Genomic DNA, 22276 nt, shown 5'->3' on the forward strand with positions numbered 1-22276 from the left:
AATTGTATTCAAATTGAAAATAACTGGATTTGTCAAGATTAAATTATAACATTATATAGAGAAGTTGAAATTCTCAGGATTAGAAAATTCAATTATTATTTTCCAGATTCCTCGAGAATTTATTAGCTATCAAATTTCAGACGAGAAAGTCGTTGTTTAACACAACTGATATAGATAAGATTGGGGTGTGGACTACACGAGAAACTTTCCGTCCTGTCTGATGAAAACGCTGGTACGGAAGATGAGTTTCTTTCACATTTAAGAACCGAAAAATATGGAATCAATAAAAATTATCAACTGAGAGGAGTTTAAACGCGAAATTTAAAAATGGGTACCGTGAATTTTACCACAGTATTGAATTTTAAACAAAGGTAGCACATTCGAAAGAACTAGTAACAGGAAAAATATTAGTGAATATTAATATAAATTATTAGGAGGATTGAATGAAGATATTTGAAACATTTGTTGACATTTTCAAGAAAACAAAAATTATGAATAGATGAAAGAATATGATCATGAAAATATGTTCATAAGAACACACATCAACAAATGAGAAAAATAATATTTCGTGAGGTAATTACCTCCCGGCATATACCACAATATCAATCCACCTCTACTTTCCTGTTATATTATTTGGAGGTAGACTCGGAATCCCCCAATTTATTTGGTATTAAACTTTTGTCTAAAATTTAGTTTTGTACGATCTCTTCCCAACAGATTCAACTAAAAATATGCATGAAATGAGTGTTCTGAATAATAGGCTTGAAATATTCAAATGATTGATGAGAAGTGCAGTGCGTTGATAAATTAATGCATTCCCAACATTTATTATGCATTTTATTTTTTATTTCACTTTTGAGTTTTCCACATCAAATCAAGAGGAATATGTGAGCGTTATAATAAATAACATTTCTTTTTTACGAAGTTGTATCTAGTGAAAAATTGATAATAAATTAGGCGAGATTTGTTGATTTTCCCACCTTATATTTTTGCAGAAATATTACAAATACCAGTGGTAACTCGTTTGCAATTGCATGGAAAGAGAGAATGTTTTTAATACTATGTTCACATAATTTTGAGAAAAATTATGACTTATTTCTAGTCACTATCTATGTTGATGATAAGAAGAAAAAGACTGAAAAAATTTTGTTATCAGAAAGATCCTAATTTCGTACAGGCAGTCACTCCTGGATTTACACTTCCTAACCTAACCTAACCTAACTACTAATGATATTCCAGTGATGTTCAAAACATTCTTCATATACTTCTAATAATCTAATGTATTGTCATAACTTTATTCGCCATAATGGTGGTGAAAGTACGAATACGAATGAATTAATACGAATGTTTATCATACCGGAAGAAAACTCTCTATTCACATTTTGACAATGCGATAAATACTGCTTCACTTAACGCATACTGATTTCAATAGTGTTGGGAACAGAAAAACGTCAAACCTACTCTTCCCTCGGAAATTGTATATAAACATTGCCTCCGACATTGTAAACGTTTGCATGGTGCATTAATCATTAATTCACTCGGATATGGTGGTTTTGGCCCAAGATTTGAAGAACCTTAACAAGGTGATAGACCACTGTTCGTAATTTGGAATTTTCTATGGACCCCTCATAATTAAGATTTAGGTAATACTCCTATATTGAATATAATACTACATTGTAACAATAAATGTTTCAAATGAAAGGGGCTTCTTGGTGAGTTACAACGTTACAACCAACACAACACGCGTGGGAGGTCTCCAATTAAAGTACCTAAATATTTGAAATAGGTTTTTTTCACATTTTCGGAAAAAGGTCTGGCTTGCGATTTCACCATAAATTCTCCACAAATATAGCTACCTTTGTCAGGAGAAGTTTCGCAACTGCGGCTCGTTTCACTCGACATTTTCTTCTTTATAATCACTTTTTGCACTATGAACAGAGAACCACTACTATGTAACTCAACCGAATACTGATTTTTAATGTAATTTTCATGTTTTTCATTCTGAATATTACAGTTCAGGTATTTTTTCGGCCATAAAATTTACCGATATTAACCGCCCCTTTATAAAATTACCTACCTGCTAATGTAAACAAAGATAATTGTTGTGTTAGGGCTTTTATAGATATTTTTTCTATTATCGGATGGGTATTTCCATTTTAAGGATAAAGGTCTTGCTTGTGTTACAAAAATCTTGTCGGCCAGGATTTTGTAACTGACAAACACCCGCTTTAAGCAGCGTGTAATTCTTGAGCGATAAGATTGATGCTTCAGCTGAAATGCTCACTATTTCGTTCCTTTGGGTATAATCGAGAGAAAAATAAACTGCATCTTACGACTGAAACAGCTAGACTTACGTTTTGCCTGAATTGACTACTTTTCCAACCAACAAACTTTTCATCACAAGATATAATGTGTTTCTTGGTGACACTCCGTAATTGATTTCCTATAGTTAACGAAACGACTCATTGTTTATCGATTTCAGAGAGCGAAAGACCGGAAAATTAGACTTTGATACAGATTACACGTCAGTCATTCTTACACCTATAGGTAACCTAAAATGATTATCCGTCAATTGGTGTTGAAGTGATCCAGATTCATTCAAATACTGCCTACAGAACCTTTTCTGGTCTTAAATAAGAATCTTTTCTTGTCTGTATACTTGATTAGAGCATAAATTCCTATAACAAAGAAATCTCTCTCTACATGGCTACTCACCCCAACCCCAATTGGAAGGGCCTCTGGATCCCATGTCATATCAACTATATGTTGATCCTGACAGCGAAGTTAAGGCATATTCCTTTTTGCTGTTCTAATTCTGTACGATTGAATCCAAATCGTTGTGTATGTATAGCAGCAATATTTTTTCTTCTGTTATCATTGTCAACATTTATTCACCAGTGCACCATAGCGACACGTCTTATTTATTGTTATTATAGTAATAATCCCTGAACATGTGGCAATGTTTAAAAATTTAATCAAAATAAATGTATTTCTCTGTAACTTTTTTATTTAAAAAAAATTTTGCCCTTTGATATAATAAACAATAAAATTTGATTTACTTTCATTCGTTGGCTTTACAATTTTGATAGAATTGAAAATAATAAACTTCGTAAAAATGAAAAATAATATAAATAAAATTATTAGAGTTTCGATATGATTGAAGTTGTATTAGAACAATTTTACTGAGTATTGTTTTAAATATTTGTTATTCAAACTGTAAAAATTTATTTAATGAAATTTTTTGATTAAAAAAAAATAAACTGCACAATTTGAACTTAATAACAGTGAATGCGCAGTGAAGGGCCGCAATAGACCAAGCACTCTGTCTCACTCGCACTAGTTACTCTATACGCTCCTTGCTCTCCGAATTACTGCTCACTTTGAATGCGTCTGGCAAGATGATAGAACCGTCGAAACTGTTTTATGTAAACATAGATTAATAGGCCCCCAAAAAATTATATATAAAATTTAGGTTTTATAATATAACGTAAGTATAATTATAAATTATAATAGTTTAAGGGTGTCCGGCAGAGAGTTGCAACCATACTGTCTGGCAATGAGCAACGCGAGTTTTAATATTATTATGAATCAAATATAAAAATTTCAGTTTTATTTTATGATAAATTTGAGATGGAATTTTATACACCTTTGTTACCTGTTACCTGCCAAAGCCACCGCTGCCTCAGCTTCATGCGGGGGGATCATTCTTACCTGTACTAGGGACACACATAGAAAAATTTTCAGCTTTTATAAAAATCCGAAGGTCTGGCACTCACGGGCTCTTGGACTAAATAGCACTTTCCCAATCGCAGTTTCTAAGTGAAAGGGAGAGAGAAAATTATAGACATAGACGAAGACTACTAAACTGACATTAGTTTATGTCAATAATATGAAAGGAGGTGCTGAATGTTCGTTTTAATACATTGCAGTAGATTGAAGTTATATGCAATGATTATTTGGTATACACGAACAAGGAAAATTATGCCTGATTAATAAAAGTCTTAGCAAATTTCGAAATTTCGTTTATTACTGCAGAAATTGTCGCAAATAGGCCTATTTTGATGTTCGGATAATCCTAAGAGTTATTTTGGCAAAATGAGAGAGTCCGTTGGACGTGGCAATTTAAAAAAAATTCAGGATAAAACGACTTTAACTAGCTAAACATTCATATTTTTTGATAAATATTGGGTATTTTACAATAAAGTTAAATCAAAAACTTATCAGCAATCAAAGAAGTAAATTATAGTACTCTACAATAGTATATACTTTCCTGTTTCTCAATGCTTCCTTGAGTATCTTCGTAGAATTTTTCGAATAAAACAATTTTTCGGAAATTATATCCCAGTTTCTGGTAGATTACTTATCAGTTGAGTGCGGATCCTAACCCAGGATTTTGTGAAAAAAAAACACATTCGAATTTTTTTTCAAACACAAATTTTACTGAAGCTCGAAATGAAATGGAAATATTCAATATTAATGTCCCCAGTGCATGTCAAATTGTCGATAATTTAATTTTCTCGAGTGCGCGAATGCGCACGAGAGGAAATTATGAGACAATTTGACATGCACGAGAGGGCATTTTGGCAGACTATTTCCTGAGAAAAATTTAATTTAAAATAAACAATCATTGTTCCTTTTCTTAAAATATAAAATTAAAACCAAATGATGTTTATTAATCCTAGACGAAAATTTGACACTAGTGCAAATTATCGATAATTCGCACTAGTGCAGTATTATCGCTGAAATTTGATCGTTGCTAGGTAAACATAAAATATTACAGCTTTTTGGTTGGCTTAAATTTTTCAAAGGAAATAGTCATCGCAAATACTTTCCATCTTTTCTGATATATTGAAAAGAATACTTAGCAACTCTTTGCATATAGTTCACAGATGCTTCCTGTTCTTCGTTCTTATTCGCTCTCTTATGTCCTTTGTGTTTGTTAATAAGATTTTTTTATCAAACAAACTGATCATCAATCATCTCAACTAAAAATGAGTATCGATCACACCTGCAACAGTGGAAATATTTAAAATCAAACAAGACCAGGTTGTAAAATCCAGGATGTCCCTAACAAATAGTAGAAGATCTGCCAGATGATTCCGACAATGCAAATGAAGAAAAAAATGATTTAAAATGAACACACTTGGATGAATGTCACTAATGAACTACATGAAATAATAAATCCATAGTTTTATCTGGAACTAATTTTCGTTAGTTTAGAAAGATTAATGTGTTCTTAACTGATATTAATGGTAATTTCCTGTTTTTATGGAAGAACTTGACATGTCGCCACTGTTCCATTAAAGCAACATAGAACGGTCAATTCTAAATGATACATCAGCGTTTTTTCGCCAGAAGTATTCTAAAAAATTAGGGAAACCAACCGTAGAAGACAGATCATTCTCCACTACGACAATGCGAACTCTCACATATCAGTTCAAACGAAAACGTTTTTGAACATTTAAAACATCGAGTTCATGGGTTCATGATCCAAAATAAATTGCGAGGTTAACGTTTTTCTCTACCTGAAGAAGCCGTTGAAGCGTTCAAATCACATGTTTTGGAGGAGATTGGAATGGACCTCAATCGGAATGGAGAGAATTTGTTCAAACAGAAAACTGTATTGATCTCAATGTAGAATGTTTTGGAAAATTATGAAGTCATATCCAATTATGAATTAGTTTTATTTGTGTATCTTACAATTGAACAATCAACAAGTATCAACCCTCGTGAATATTGCTAGCCAGTTTTGTAATTTCAATTGTCATAAAAACCATGACTCGAACCTAGTGAATATTAATAATTAGGTACTCAATTATTGTTTCTATTCTTGTGTATGTGAATAAATTATGAATAAGTAAATATACCATGTGCTCCAAATTTATCTCACATGTCTGGATAAATAGATAATAAATTTAAAATGAAGTAGAAAATAGTTTATATGTCAAAGAATTTGAAAAATTGATAAATAATTGTATTCAAATTGAAAATAACTGGATTTGTCAAGATTAAATTATAACATTATATAGAGAAGTTGAAATTCTCAGGATTAGAAAATTCAATTATTATTTTCCAGATTCCTCGAGAATTTATTAGCTATCAAATTTCAGACGAGAAAGTCGTTGTTTAACACAACTGATATAGATAAGATTGGGGTGTGGACTACACGAGAAACTTTCCGTCCTGTCTGATGAAAACGCTGGTACGGAAGATGAGTTTCTTTCACATTTAAGAACCGAAAAATATGGAATCAATAAAAATTATCAACTGAGAGGAGTTTAAACGCGAAATTTAAAAATGGGTACCGTGAATTTTACCACAGTATTGAATTTTAAACAAAGGTAGCACATTCGAAAGAACTAGTAACAGGAAAAATATTAGTGAATATTAATATAAATTATTAGGAGGATTGAATGAAGATATTTGAAACATTTGTTGACATTTTCAAGAAAACAAAAATTATGAATAGATGAAAGAATATGATCATGAAAATATGTTCATAAGAACACACATCAACAAATGAGAAAAATAATATTTCGTGAGGTAATTACCTCCCGGCATATACCACAATATCAATCCACCTCTACTTTCCTGTTATATTATTTGGAGGTAGACTCGGAATCCCCCAATTTATTTGGTATTAAACTTTTGTCTAAAATTTAGTTTTGTACGATCTCTTCCCAACAGATTCAACTAAAAATATGCATGAAATGAGTGTTCTGAATAATAGGCTTGAAATATTCAAATGATTGATGAGAAGTGCAGTGCGTTGATAAATTAATGCATTCCCAACATTTATTATGCATTTTATTTTTTATTTCACTTTTGAGTTTTCCACATCAAATCAAGAGGAATATGTGAGCGTTATAATAAATAACATTTCTTTTTTACGAAGTTGTATCTAGTGAAAAATTGATAATAAATTAGGCGAGATTTGTTGATTTTCCCACCTTATATTTTTGCAGAAATATTACAAATACCAGTGGTAACTCGTTTGCAATTGCATGGAAAGAGAGAATGTTTTTAATACTATGTTCACATAATTTTGAGAAAAATTATGACTTATTTCTAGTCACTATCTATGTTGATGATAAGAAGAAAAAGACTGAAAAAATTTTGTTATCAGAAAGATCCTAATTTCGTACAGGCAGTCACTCCTGGATTTACACTTCCTAACCTAACCTAACCTAACTACTAATGATATTCCAGTGATGTTCAAAACATTCTTCATATACTTCTAATAATCTAATGTATTGTCATAACTTTATTCGCCATAATGGTGGTGAAAGTACGAATACGAATGAATTAATACGAATGTTTATCATACCGGAAGAAAACTCTCTATTCACATTTTGACAATGCGATAAATACTGCTTCACTTAACGCATACTGATTTCAATAGTGTTGGGAACAGAAAAACGTCAAACCTACTCTTCCCTCGGAAATTGTATATAAACATTGCCTCCGACATTGTAAACGTTTGCATGGTGCATTAATCATTAATTCACTCGGATATGGTGGTTTTGGCCCAAGATTTGAAGAACCTTAACAAGGTGATAGACCACTGTTCGTAATTTGGAATTTTCTATGGACCCCTCATAATTAAGATTTAGGTAATACTCCTATATTGAATATAATACTACATTGTAACAATAAATGTTTCAAATGAAAGGGGCTTCTTGGTGAAAATTGCTTACACCATCATACGAAGGTACCTTAACTTTTAGCTGAGGTAACCCAAGTCTACTCCTATTGCTGGAATTGAAAGGTATTTTTGAGAAAATGTGATAAATCATTGTTTTTATATATTGGAGAGAACGGTTGATGGAAATCAGTCGACAGGATTAAGAATTTTCAATATGGATAAGTCTGAGTCATAGAAGCAAAAAACTCTGAAAGGTAAGCTCCAGTTTGGGACAATAATTACTAAAGAAAGAAGCGTCAATATGAGCAAGTGTTACCAGCCGATATATCGCACCAATCTTAAGGTTTTAACAAAAAAAATACATATCTGGGTACTAGTACTGAGAGTGGTTACGTACAAATGAATCTTTTCATTAATTAACTACACCCTTGTATAAAATGTGTCGAACCAATAGTAGAAAATGAAGATATATTGGACAACCATAGCATATAAAAAGTTTTGAAGCGATTAAACTTGCTGAACGACTACAATCTATGCCATTAAAAAGAGGGAGCAGTGCTCAAACTACGATGTGAAGGATAATTAATATTTGTGGTATAACTTTTTCCAAATATTAAATTATTCTGGGGAATTGGAGTTGTTGTGATGGCAAATGCAATGAACGGGCTTAGAAAATCTGGAAACTGGTCGGTCGATCGAAGTATATTTTAAAATTTTTATGAGAAGATAAAATATGATATGAAAATGGCCAATATAAAATATTCATATCAATATATACAGGTTCACTCAACCATAAGGACAAGTAGAAACATAAGAAGTCGACATAGAACAAAAGGCTTTAAGTTCTTAGGATATTCAAATTCAAAGAGAAGAAGCAAGTAACGCAGAAGCCCTCATTGAACTCATCATGTATTGAGAAGCAGATCTCTATAATCAAACAAATATAGAGAATTCATCTATGATTTGCAAACATGGCCTTTATCACATATTATCAATGATAAACGTTGTAGAACAAATCATTATCTATACGTGATAGTCATGATCAAACAATATTATCTCGTGTAATGGGAAGAGAGTTAATAAATTATTGAAGAATTAGTGGGGCTATGAGGAAAATACAATCTCATTATAAGTTCTGTTACCGATACTCCAATTATATTTGAAGCTTTTGACAGTATTGTTGTAGATCTTCTGGTCATATTCTCTTCAATATTCTCGTTGGTAGTGGCTGGTTGAAAAAATTATTTATTAATTAATTGTTGTGGCCATTGGATCGAATTTTGTATCTTATAGAATAGTTCTTTATCACATTTTTAGTGAGATGTTCAGATCGTTATGAATTATTTGGTTAGTAACGTACTGGGATATACTCAACATATGGAGTGTTTTGAATTGGAAATTTGGAGTATTTGAAGGTTTACTTCAGCCCCATAGTTCTATTCTATACGACCGAAGTTTGTACGAGCCCATGTCATATCTGATTTGAGTAAATTGAGTTTCTTACTGTCGGTCGTTTAAATTTTTTTGTAACTTTCCAAATGGAGTGGACTTCACGAGAAATGTTCGGAACATGAGTCTGGAAGAATTCATTCTTCGCTTCATATAATGTTCTATTTAGTTTGTAACATATTCTATTAAAGTATGTTTTGCTGAAAGATTTCTAGTGTATTGCTATATACGTCGAACTCTTCTTTTTTCTGCCTCAAGCTCTCTTATGTGAAGGGGAATGTGTTATAGTTTTCTTGTACTCTTTTTTAACATTGTGGTGCTACTACAGCTCGCCCAATATCTTATATTTTGATATATAGACTATATATGGTGTTGGAGGAGACTAAATTGCTGCAACGTTGAGAGGAGCGATATTTGTTTACTTGTCGCTGCTTGAATTTTATCAGAACATCCTCTGTTTTTGGAAGGATGGTCTCCGTTACAGTGTGTACAGTTCACTAGTGTGTTTTTTGGCTTTTCACAGTCTTTTGTATCATGTATCATTTGACGCAGTTATATGGTTTAATGCAATACGGTTTAGTATGACCAAAATCTTTGCATCGTGTGCACTGTGGATTATTTCTTTCAATTCTTGGTGGTTCAGCTCTTATCTTACAATGTTGTTAGATTGAAGTTCAAATGTCTGTTTATTACACTTATTCTGTGTCTCAGATTTGTAACTTTCCTAGCATGTTCCTTTGATCCATTTTCTCAATTTTAGTTTAGTTTCATTCATTGGTATTGAAGGGTGAAGTTTCTTATAACTGCGCTGTAGGCTCTTTCTTCCTTCAATTGGTATAACTATGTTTTCGTCCCTTACGTCGTATATGAACGTAATTTATAGCTCTATTTTGTAAATTCATTAGAATTCATTAGAATTTACAAAATAGAGCTGTAAATTTTACTTGAATTATTTAATCTTTTTTATCATTTATAGCTTTTCCGGTTTTATGAATGTGAACCATTTCTGAAGATTCTCTTTTTCATGTATTAGATTCCTATCCAAGAATTTTTGAATCGTTATAATTGAATTTATCTATTTTGATTTTTAGTGGTTCGTTAATGCAGTTCTATTTTTTTCATCGTATTGATGACCTCTTAAACTATTTTCTAAATACTGAGATGTTTGCCCTATGTAAACAGCGTCACAGTTAGTACAAGGCTCTTGATATATATTATTACTTTTTTTGTTTTTTGGTGTTTTAGATTTTAATTTAGTGAAATATTTGAAGAATGTATTATGTCCTTCATGACTTATACTAATATCATATTTTAAAATAATTTGATAGTTGTTGGGAAAGTCTTTGTACATGTTATTGTTGATTTAAGATGAGAATTGAATTTTTTATTTATGTTTTTAATTTGATTCTTTGGTACGGCAGTAATGCAATATCGGAAAAAGAATGGAATATCTATATCAAGTTTGCTAAGGACAGTTTCCTTGAGATCTGCCATATTTCATTTTCATATTTGAAGTACGTTGTTGATTTCTAGTCTATAAAAATGTTTGTGCCTTTTTAAAACAATTGAATGGATTCAAATCTCCTAGTACCATAAAATTCTAGTTTGTCGAGGACTGAATTTGTGGGAACAAAATCGCAAGCTTTCGTTAAGTTTCATAATGAAACTAGATTCTATATTTGTGACAATATTGACTACGAGGATGGTCCCAAAAGTAACTGGCCTAACCTATAGATTGATTGAGAAATACCACGGTATTGGAAAGTACACAATCTATAAAGACGCCACGTTGTTCAATATTTGAGAATATAGAGAAATGCTTTTTTGTCAAAAAATTGTTACGATTTGTAGAGAAAATCTTGTAAAAACTAAAAAGCAAACATAAAAATAACTAAATAAAGATAAAATAAATGAAATAACATTTCAATATACAAAAAAAAACCATTGTGAGTAATAATTAGTAAATAAGTCCGTAGCAAAAATTAAAGCAGTATGCAGCATGTCCAGAATTAAATATTATTATTAGAATAGAAGTCGTTTACAGAGTAGAAGGCACTTTCAAGTAAATATGCTCTCAAATTATTGCGATTTAATTTCAATTGGCTAGTGATTGTGCATTTTTTTCCATTGTGAAATATTGATCCCTCAACAAATTCTGAGCGTGTAGTAGGTAGGTAGAGGTCGTGCTTCGCGTTCCTAAGTGGATAGCCGTGAAACGATCTTTATGAAATTCGAGAAGCGTACTTACGAATTAGGCAAACGGATTCAATGATGAATGAGGAAGGAAGAGTCAAGTTTTCAATCGTTTAAAGAAGTACTGGCAGTGAGCCCTGCTGTTAAGTCTGAATAAATATCTCTCGTTTGTAGTTTGAAGATTCACTCAAATTGAGACGCACCTCACGTACCCCAGAATGGAAGGGCATATCGGGGATGCTACTCAATAAAGGAATAATGGACTGTTAATGAGGTGGATAAGTTCAGTTCTTTGGAAACTGATATCAGCGCAAAACAGGAGGAACTTAATTTTTGAGATAAGGTCACTCCCATTTCAAGGAATTGACCACAACAAGCACTACAAATTTTACAGATTCAACGACGTCAATGGTAGTGTTATTTAATAATAAAGGCTGCAATGTATTTTTATAGGATGAAACTTTGGTTTTACAAACGTCGAGACAGAGAAGGTTAGAATCGCAACATGATTTAAGGGTGGATTAGGTCACTAGATATAGTCCTATGAAGTATCGTGAGATTAGAGCTGCTCGAAAAGGAACTAGTCTCGTCTGCAAACACACATATTTTACCACTTATATATAGATAGGCGATATCGTTTATAAACAGAAGAAACAAAATAGGGCCTAGTACTAAGCCTTGGGGCACTCCACATTTTATTGTCTTAAGGCAATTGGGAACAGTGCCATTTTGAAACGATACAATATTTGAAAGGCAATAGCATTTTGGTCTACCAAATGATATAACGACTGCAGCAATGTTGAAGAAAAATCACAAATCTGAATACTTAGATACTGGATGATCGTCGACATAGTAAGCATTTCAATAAGTGCGGAACATCGCAAATCAATTGAAAATTTGGACATGAGAAAGCTGTGTACAAAATGGGTGCAGCATTTGCTCACAATGAAACAAGAACATCGTCGTGAAGATGTTTCCATCCAGTGTTTGGCAATATTTCACAGAAATAATTCCGAATTTTCGCGCCGTTCCATAACCATGGAAAAAACAATGGTCCATCACTTCACAACCGAAACAAAAAAATAATCAAAACAATGGACTGACAAGGGAGAGCCGGCTCCAAAGAAAACAAAGACCGTTCAGGCAAGGTCATGGCGTCAGTTATTTAGTATGCACGGATAATTCTCATTGACTATTTTGAAAAAGGAAAAACTATCAACGGCGACTGTTATGGAGAGTTTGAGCGAAGAAATCAATCAAAACTGGCCGGATTTTGATGAGAAGAAAGTGTTGTTTCATCAAGACAATGCTCATGTAGCCTATTCACGAGATTGAGCCTCCTAGGCTTCTTGTCTGGTCCCACACTCTTAAAAATGAATCGGCAGTTAATAACTATTTTGAGGAGCTTGAGGATTCTTACAATGAAAAGGGGATCGAACTTATTAAACATCGCTGGGTAAGAAATATGAAGTTAAAAGGAGATTAGGTTGAGAATAAATATATTTTTTTCCAAAATTTTCTTCACTGGGCCAGGTACTTTTTGGACCATCCTCGTAAGTATGACTATTCCAATTGATTCAATTGTATGATGTTAACCAAATCTTGTGAAGAAATTTCTAGGATCCTAAATCACCAATTGAATCTATTTTAGTTCATGGATGAAATCGATGGACTAGTAGACAAAATAGTAAAGTACGAATTCAGCTGACTCACGAGTAAAGGTAGTGGTAATAGTTACGTACCATTGTAATGGAATGTGCTCTCAAAACTGGAAAAATAGGAGAGAATTTATTCAACGGAGAAAGATACACCGAAAACTAGTGATCGTACTACGAAACTCATATATTATTAGCAGACCCGGCCACGCGTTGCTGTGGCTGAGTAATTTGATTTGAAATAATTCTAATGACAATACAATTGCCCTCTCTTCTGCTTGTTCAAAGAAATTATACTGGCAGCGAGTTGTTACACGTTCCTTACAATTTCCCATAAAATAGATCTGAAGAAATCTCAGATCTTCATTTGTCATTGGAATCAATGATCAATGATATACCTGGCCTTGAGTTTAGAATGTTGTCTCAAAATTACGACCATCAGATTACACATGACAAACATTGGATGCTCCAAACGACGTCGTTAGGAAGCGAGAATTAAATTTTCGTGTATTACGCAAAAATAATTTTGATCTATTTGAAATGTCAGAAAGAAGGGATTTCAAAGGTTCAGGTGGAACAGATTTGGAATGCTCGACCGTTTTGAAAAAAATTATAGTCAAGTCAAAGCTGGAGAGTGAGAAATGAGTATATTGATGTATGATAAAATTACTAAGGAAGACAATGGAGAAGTTATAGTTAAATTCATAAACTAAATAAAATAACACCAGTTGTAGAAATAGCAAGGAGAACAACAAAAACAAAGAAACACTTGGTGAATACAGATTCAACAGTATGAATACTAGGTAGAAGAAAACGAAAGTGGAAAACAGATAGGAAGATATAATGGAATGATTCTTTATGAATTGAGTTTGAGAGTAGATTGGCGAACAAGATCGTTAGGAATAATTGAATCTGCAATATTTGTGATAGAAATCATAAGCGTCCATATAAAAAGAAAACAGTAGGAGAAAGGGAGACATTGACAAGCGTTTGAATTATTTTTCTCAATCAAAAAGGAAGAGCATAACAAGATTTTTCTCTAGTTTTCTATACTACTGTTATAGAACAAGATCCTGATCCAAAACTATTGGAATTCTTTTATTTATGGATAATTTTTTGAATATTTATTTTTATGAGTAAGTTTTTTATTTCCTGCTGCTATTAGTCCTTTATAATTCGAATCTTCTATGTCATTGCTTTCTTTTTTTACTACTGTTCTCATAAAGTTAAAATTCACCTCTTCTGCTAGCCATAGATAGAATTATTCTGCTATGATTTTCAAATAATTATTTTCAAATGGAGTGATTGTTATCTACATATATTTTCCTCATTTTTTGAAGTTGTTTTCCATCCCTCCTTTAGTTGCATTGCTCTGTTATTCCTATGCTTATTTTGTATGGTGATGTAATTTTCGTCAATTTCTTAGTTTTTTATATATTTGTAATTGATTCGTTCTACGGAAAGTATATCTGAACCATCGTATTTTATTTTTACCTGTACATTCTAGGACACATTTTTTGTGGAAAATTTAAGCTTAGACAAACATCACAGGATCTCCTCTATTTCTTAGCTTACAATAATATCCGACACAATAGTGTAGCGTATCAAATTTTCATTCATTGAGCAGATGTATCGGTAGTATTTACTCACTCAAATTTCTAAGCAACATGTTCAAATGATGTATGAAGATAAACTATTTGGATAAATTGACATTGCTTGTGTTCATGCGCCGAAATTAGGAAAAGTTTCCATCTAATTTTCGATCTTTAGAAATTCCTCAATATTTGCGCGCAATCCTCATGTCGACAAAAAATTATAGCTTTGGACTTTCATCTATGTCTGCCCAATTCTTCTCCCCAAATTTTCTTTATAAAAACTTGATTTCTGGGGGTTATAAATATATTTCAGAAACATTTTTTTAAATGCATTGTCTAGCTTCTTTAAAGGTTAAATATCACTTTGATAAAAAATATATACGCGATATAATCCAGCAACTGCTAAGAGGTTCTAGATGAGTTTACAAAATATTCATGGAAATAGAGAGGTATTAAAAAGTATATAATAACCTCATGCAAATAAATTTGAACTAGAATCACTAGTTTTCAAAAGAAAGTAGAAATTATCATATTTAAATAACCTAATTTGAATTCACACTATTTTGTATTCATAATTTTTCTAAAAGCATGAATTCCTCGCTCCATACATTAACTTCCAACAGATAATTTGGAAAAAGAAGAAAGCAGATTGCAGGCACCTTATACAGTAATCTCTAACAGAAACATACGGTACCCGTGAGCGCAAATAGTTTAAAGTCGACTTGAAGGGGTCAAAATAATGCTCTAATATATTTGTCACTATATCGAAGAAAAATAATATGACACATTTACTAATTCCATCTTTTGTCCTCGTTATTTTCTTATCATCTTAATATATGAAAATTCAGTGACCGTGTGTATGTTCCGAATGAATTCAAAAGCGAGTCAATTGATATTCATGAAAGTTGGCATATATATGTAATTTGGTCCAACTTGAATGATAGGATAATTATTATTTAAATTAATGGTCTCAATAATTAATAATAAACTGATAATTAATGTTGATTGTTGTTATTAATCGTAGTTTCCATAAGACTAGAATAGATGGCACCTTAAGCGAATTTCTTTACAGAGGACTATAAAATTTTGTCCTTTGCGCCACACTTCAATATGATATATTTTCTTAGACTACACACTATGCATGTCTTATTTTGCCTATACCACTTAACGTCGCTCTTTGATTGAGAAAAATAATTCAAACGCTTGTCAATGTCTCCCTTTCTCCTACTGTTTTCTTTTTATATGGACGCTTATGATTTCTATCACAAATATTGCAGATTCAATTATTCCTAACGATCTTGTTCGCCAATCTACTCTCAAACTCAATTCATAAAGAATCATTCCATTATATCTTCCTATCTGTTTTCCACTTTCGTTTTCTTCTACCTAGTATTCATACTGTTGAATCTGTATTCACCAAGTGTTTCTTTGTTTTTGTTGTTCTCCTTGCTATTTCTACAACTGGTGTTATTTTATTTAGTTTATGAATTTAACTATAACTTCTCCATTGTCTTCCTTAGTAATTTTATCATACATCAATATACTCATTTCTCACTCTCCAGTTTTGACTTGACTATAATTTTTTTCAAAACGGTCGAACATTCCAAATCTGTTTTTCTCATCATTTTGCAAGATTCGCTATATCAGCTACATAGATCACCACTATCCCATGTTGATCTCTATATATATCTCTAATTTTTATGTTAGTGATATTTATTTCTATTATTCAGGTATTGTTTGTATCCATAAGAAGCTAATTTTATAATCTAATCTGTTCCAAACAATTAAAAATCCAAATATTTCACCCAAAAGAATTCACTTTAAAAATTTTTCTAGTAGAGAACAGGTTATATATGAAAAATTACTTCATAAAATTGAGAACGAACAAAAGAATAAACCTATACTCTTATCATCAAATAAATCAATTCAGTTCTTGAAACCCAAGATTGGATTAAAAATATTTCAAATACAAAGATATTTTACAGTTTCTATCGTTAGAGTCTAAATTCAGTATTGAACCTATAATTACTAAATATATTCCAATTATGTTAGCAATATTGATTACATATCCTATTTGATACGAAATGAACAAGAAAGAAATGTCGTTATAGCCAAAGTAACCAACATTTTTACTAACCAAATTCATGAATAGAAATAATCTTGTGATTTTAGAGATATGTTAGATAAAACAGAATTTTTTTGAAGAAAATCCAAATTCTATAGTCATACCATCTGAAAAAGTTAATGTCATAATCATTATGAATAAACAGTATTTAGATTTATCCAATTAACTAATCTACAATAATACATTATACAAAGAACTAATAAATTAATAAAAAAAGTTTCTAACAAAAAACAAATTGACAAGGAAACCCAGAAGAAATAAACAAACTATAACATTATTTCTGCTAATTTCTACTGTTTACCAAAAATCCATAAACATACTCTATAAGCTAGCCCCATTTTAGTATCAATTAACACTCCCATCGAACCCCTTACAAATTGGTTGAACTGAAATGTTGACTAAATCTTATGATTATCACAATTATTATTAGATTAAATACTTCTTTAAGATCAAAGAAACTTTTGATAATATGATATTACTACCGAATTATGTATTGTTAGGGTTGGATTTAATATCCCTATTTAGTAATGTACACTTAAATATATGCCTTACTGCTCTACAATAAAAATGGTGCGATTTAAGTGAAAATTGGAAATTCAAAAAAGAAACTTTATTAAAATTAATAACATTCATTTTTAGCAATTCATATTTCTCTTATAATAAAAATTACCAATGGGGCCTTCGATATCTCCTATATTAGCAGATTATGTAATAGATTGGACTTTGTAATATCTGTTCTACCCTCCAAATTATTCTTCATTAAAAAGTATGTAGAAGATAAAATTTTATCCCTTCCATTTAATAAAACTGATAATTTATTATTTTACTTTAATAGCTTCGATCCCTATATACAATTTACTATAGAAAAAGAGAATACTGGAAAATCATTACCTTTTCTTGAACTAAATTTATAAGAAACGAAGATAATAAAATTTCAATTGACTGGTATAGGAAACCAATAAGTTCTGAAAGATATATCAATTATCATTCATATCACCCACGTGACACTAAAATTAATTCATTCAAACAGATGAAAAATAGAGTCCTCAAAATTTCTAATAAAATTAAAATACTTTACAAACTTTTTTACGAAAACTCATATCCACCATATCTTTTTAAACGAATTCTTTATAATAGATCTGACATTAACATAAACATTGTATCATCATTTTCAAACGTCATTTTTAACTTTTCTATTCCATAAATTAATTATCAGTTATTCCTAAACTTTCTAGAATCTTTAAACATGATATTGGAATATTGGAATAGCATACAGTCAAACGCCTCAAATTCAATCTATTTTTACCAAAGTCAAGAATAAAAGATAAATCAACGAATTGCCTAACACAGTATACGAAATAAATTGTGCAAATTGTGACAAAAAGTACATTGGTCAGTCGAAAAGGTCACTGATTAGTCGAATAACTTCTCACAAGAGTGATAGCTGATTATATCCTGATAGATGTTCATTAGGGACTCGCGTATATCATGAAGGATACATTATGTATGAATAAGTTTTGACAACTGAAAAAAACTACAAAAGACGTTTATTTTTAGATACAACATATATCGCCCAAAATGATGAATGTAGTAATAAGAAAACTGATTCAAATAATCTTAGGGTAATTTATGCATATCTTTTAGATTTTGGAAAAACAAATTATATAAAAATTCAACGCCATTAACAATCAACTAAATTTCCACTCCACATATAACGAACAAGCCTATAAAATTCATTGTCATTTATATTCTAACCAATAGATATTCAACTACATTCATAAAGACCCAACCTATTGAAATTTAACGTTATCCATAAATAAATATTGAACATCATTCACTACAACTTATCCTTATCTAACCTATAAAAATTCAACGTCATTCATAATCTTACCAATTAAAAATCTTTATAGTAACCAGAATCAATATTTCAATTGATTAATATTTCTATCAACGTCAATTTGAACGATGAATTTAGAATTCTATAAGTTTGAAAATTTATGAAAGTATTAATACTATCAGAAACCACCGAAAGTCTTAATTAATTATTGTAAGTAAAATGTTATTTTTACTATAAATTTATATATATTTATCAATGTGTCTAAAATATTTCTTCAATTTTTGAGATAGAATGAAAAATGCATCTAGTTATTGAAATTTAGATTAACAATTTTCACAATTCAATCAAAATTCGTAAATGTTAAGTTTGATCAAATTTACTAAGTTTACACTTGCTTGATATATTCTCTATACATCTTAGACATAAACTTATGTATCACTGTTGATTGATAACGCTAAGCGTCTATTTGACTAGAAAAGGTGGAAATGTTTCGTTCCTCTTATCAAATATTCAGATATTTCCCCTCTTGAAAAGATTAATTCATTATTTTAATTTTATATCATACAAGATATTTAATATATGCACTTTATCAATAACAAAGCTTACTTGTATCATGGGTAAAAAAGAGCACAAAAGCTCCCCGAGGACCCAGTTTCTTATGAGAAGTACATACAAAGAAAGCGGTAACACTATAACACACTTAACAATGTCACTTATAGCATTATTCAAGAGAAAACTGTATGTTTCATCTTTATACAATTTTTTGTTAACAATATACCCGCACATATAGACATTCCCAATGACTCCAACACAAATTAGGGCTCCGTAGAAGAAGATAATATAGGGATAAGAATAAGTGAAAACAGTTTTCAAGTGGGGTTTCCGTAAATCCAAATCAGTTTCATTAATTCCCAAAATCAACGATTGTAGTATTTCCCAAATGTCCGGTGGCATATGATCCATTTGATTGGTTCCGTTTTCTACACGACTCATTTTCGTATATTTGAATTCTCGTGGTTACATCAAATTTACGCGTGTTGAGAGGTTTCAAACGTTGTGTAACGTTAGAGGTTCGAAGCGAAACTGGAAACTCTATAAGGATCAAGGAGTTCGGGGATTTGTTTTTCATTGCGCGTAAGCTTCGTAATTTTATACTTTAACATTAAATAGGTGACGCTGAAAATCTGCGCGATTCACAGTTGAAATCATTTGTCTATAATTTTACAAAATAAATATTTATTCAGTTTAGCAGAAACCTCTGTAGTACTCTCATAATTAAAAATATATTCCAACCTCTGAGTTTTGCGCGGAGCTATAAAGATTATACGCACCAACAACTTTCTAATTTGTGAACTGATATCTTTTTTAAGGTTTTTCCACTCAATTTGTAATCAGAAATTTCACGGTTTCTTCGTCTAATGGGAAATTAAAACTAGTTTTAATGATAGTAGTGTAATTTCCTATAATTTTATTAGCTATTGCTCTCTTACTTTTCAAAGATATTCCTACCGATATCATTCAGCTATAGTAGCGACTACAGAACTCCATGTCTAAAGTGTACATATCTACATTGGCATGAGCAAGATTAGAATGAGGGTCATTGGAAATAGAGCCTCTATCCCTCTGGATTTTGTAATCTTAGGAATCTATTTTAGTATTATCGATTCGGTTGTGAAGAAACAAATCACCTAGCAGCTAACACGATCTATTGTTTAACAAGCTTACTGAGCTTTTTATTGCAACATGGCCACAAACGATCTTTTGATATGAAAGCATAGTATTGATTGTTTAAAATGTTTTCTCATTTCATCGAAACCTACTGCATAACGAATATTTCTTAACGTGGTTCAGGCATTTGATAAAATTGCCACGGGGCAATGTTTTGGAATATCTGCTACATTTCTTGCACACTAATGGCATGTCTAAATTAGAAAATTATAGTGATTAACTAGCTTCGCAAACGATACCACTATATTAACAGTAGAAAATAGCAGGATGATTGATTATGTTCAGTGCCTCCTTTGTCCTTTGAGACATCAATTTGAAAATTTTATGCATCGTAGCCATCATTAGTCTTCATATTTCAAAATTATTTAAAATCATATAGAATGCCGCTCCATATCAAAGTTACATTTTTTACATAAAACACCCTATATTCTATTACAAATTTTCCATAAAAATCTCAATACCTTATAAATGTAAGGGAAATTTAAAAATGAAGATCTGTTGCGGCCAAAGCTATCGAATCATATTATGGAAAATTATTTATTCCGTTAATATTCACTGAATCTGATACAGGGTGAATCAAAATGGTAAGACATTATTTTCTACAGGAATCAGCCTCTATTTTATGTGAGTATTGAAACTATCAACATACTGTTTTTTAAAAAGCCATCCTCTGGTGTTAAATTATTAGGTCTTGAGATGTTCTGATTTTTCTGTGTCTTTATCATACAAAAATAGCATCAAAATGGTTGATGGATTCTAGCCATACTATTAGGAATACAAAGGACATATTTCTCATATTTTCTTAATCTGATTAAAGCACCTTTTTAATATTTTCCGAAGTGACTAAGTTCAACACAAATAGAATGGCAGTTGTCAGAAGAAATTTTGGAACCATGTCGCATCTGCCTTGCCATTTTTGGTTAAAAAATTCTCTACATTGAACTATTCAGTTAAAAACTCAAATGTAACTAAATAAGGAAATAAATTACTATTTATATCAAACCTTTTTGCTTATAAATACAGGCCCATTCATTGACCCCTTACAAAATTTATTACCTGCGAACAAAAAATAATTTGAACTTTGTTCTGTCCATTGCTCAATATATTGTTTCTAGGATATTTTTCGACTGACTATGCTGAGTCTTTCTCTTTTTCACTCCTTCATACAAATACACTACATAAAAATGTCTTTTCAGTAAAATTTTGCGTCATCAATTTGCGTATCCGTCAAGTGTCTTGTTGTTGCTTTGATCTTTGGAAATGATCAGAAAACGTTCACCCATTACCGCTTCGGAGGAATTTAATCATGTCAATCTGTCACTGGCTTCTGGACTATTGCATTATTTGATGAATAATATTAATTAAATTCAGTTTTAAAACAAAAAATTATCCGTTAATCGGAAAGCTTTTCCAAACGGACAAGGAAATCATTAATCTGCTATAGAATATGGCTATTTTATTCATTAAATTTCTCTAAGAAAATTAATCTTTCGAAAGAGTTCATCTTATTAATTAAAGTTAGCCAGCATCTAAATAGAACACTGATCGACTACGATAAATAATAAAATCTTTCAAATATGATTCATTTAGCTCAAGATTTTCAATTATTCCGATAGAATAATTATTGTTTTCAATTGTTTCAAAATTTCCTGTAATTCCCATTCAAATTTGAAATCTTCATATTAACACACACATCAAATTTAGAAAAAAAAAACATTTGACATTTTCGCACAGTCACAATGTGAACTTTCGATATGCTTCACGAAACCATTGACATGTATCAGTATTTTGATGGAAACCATGAAAAGAGTAATGTAGCATTGAATTTCTGCGTCATGTATGAAAAATTGAGTCAATTCATGTCGTTTACTTTGTTTAATCATACGCAAGTTATGTTAATGAACAGTGCTTATTATTCTTTCTTGCAAAATACAGACGAGGCACTTTGTAAAACATATAAATATTTTAATAGTATCAGATTGTGTTTTGTCAATGTATTGATTAAACGTTTCTCAACGTGTAATTTGACGAATCGCACGGAAAATTTTT

The 22276-nt window shown here is 31.1% G+C and overlaps 1 protein-coding gene across 1 annotated transcript in view; it reads right to left on the reverse strand.

Moving 5' to 3' along the window:
* Positions 1 to 19492, reverse strand: part of LOC130452438 (prolactin-releasing peptide receptor) — a 317870-nt gene extending 298378 nt beyond the window's left edge. Inside the window, exon 1 of the mRNA XM_056791721.1 lies at positions 19106 to 19492. Coding sequence (XP_056647699.1) covers positions 19106 to 19492 — 387 coding nt within the window. The remainder of the gene's footprint in view (positions 1 to 19105) is intronic.
* Positions 19493 to 22276: the final 2784 nt, after the last annotated feature.

The sequence above is a fragment of the Diorhabda sublineata genome, chromosome 1 (genome assembly GCF_026230105.1).
Source record: "Diorhabda sublineata isolate icDioSubl1.1 chromosome 1, icDioSubl1.1, whole genome shotgun sequence".
NCBI classification, from domain to species: domain Eukaryota; kingdom Metazoa; phylum Arthropoda; class Insecta; order Coleoptera; family Chrysomelidae; genus Diorhabda; species Diorhabda sublineata.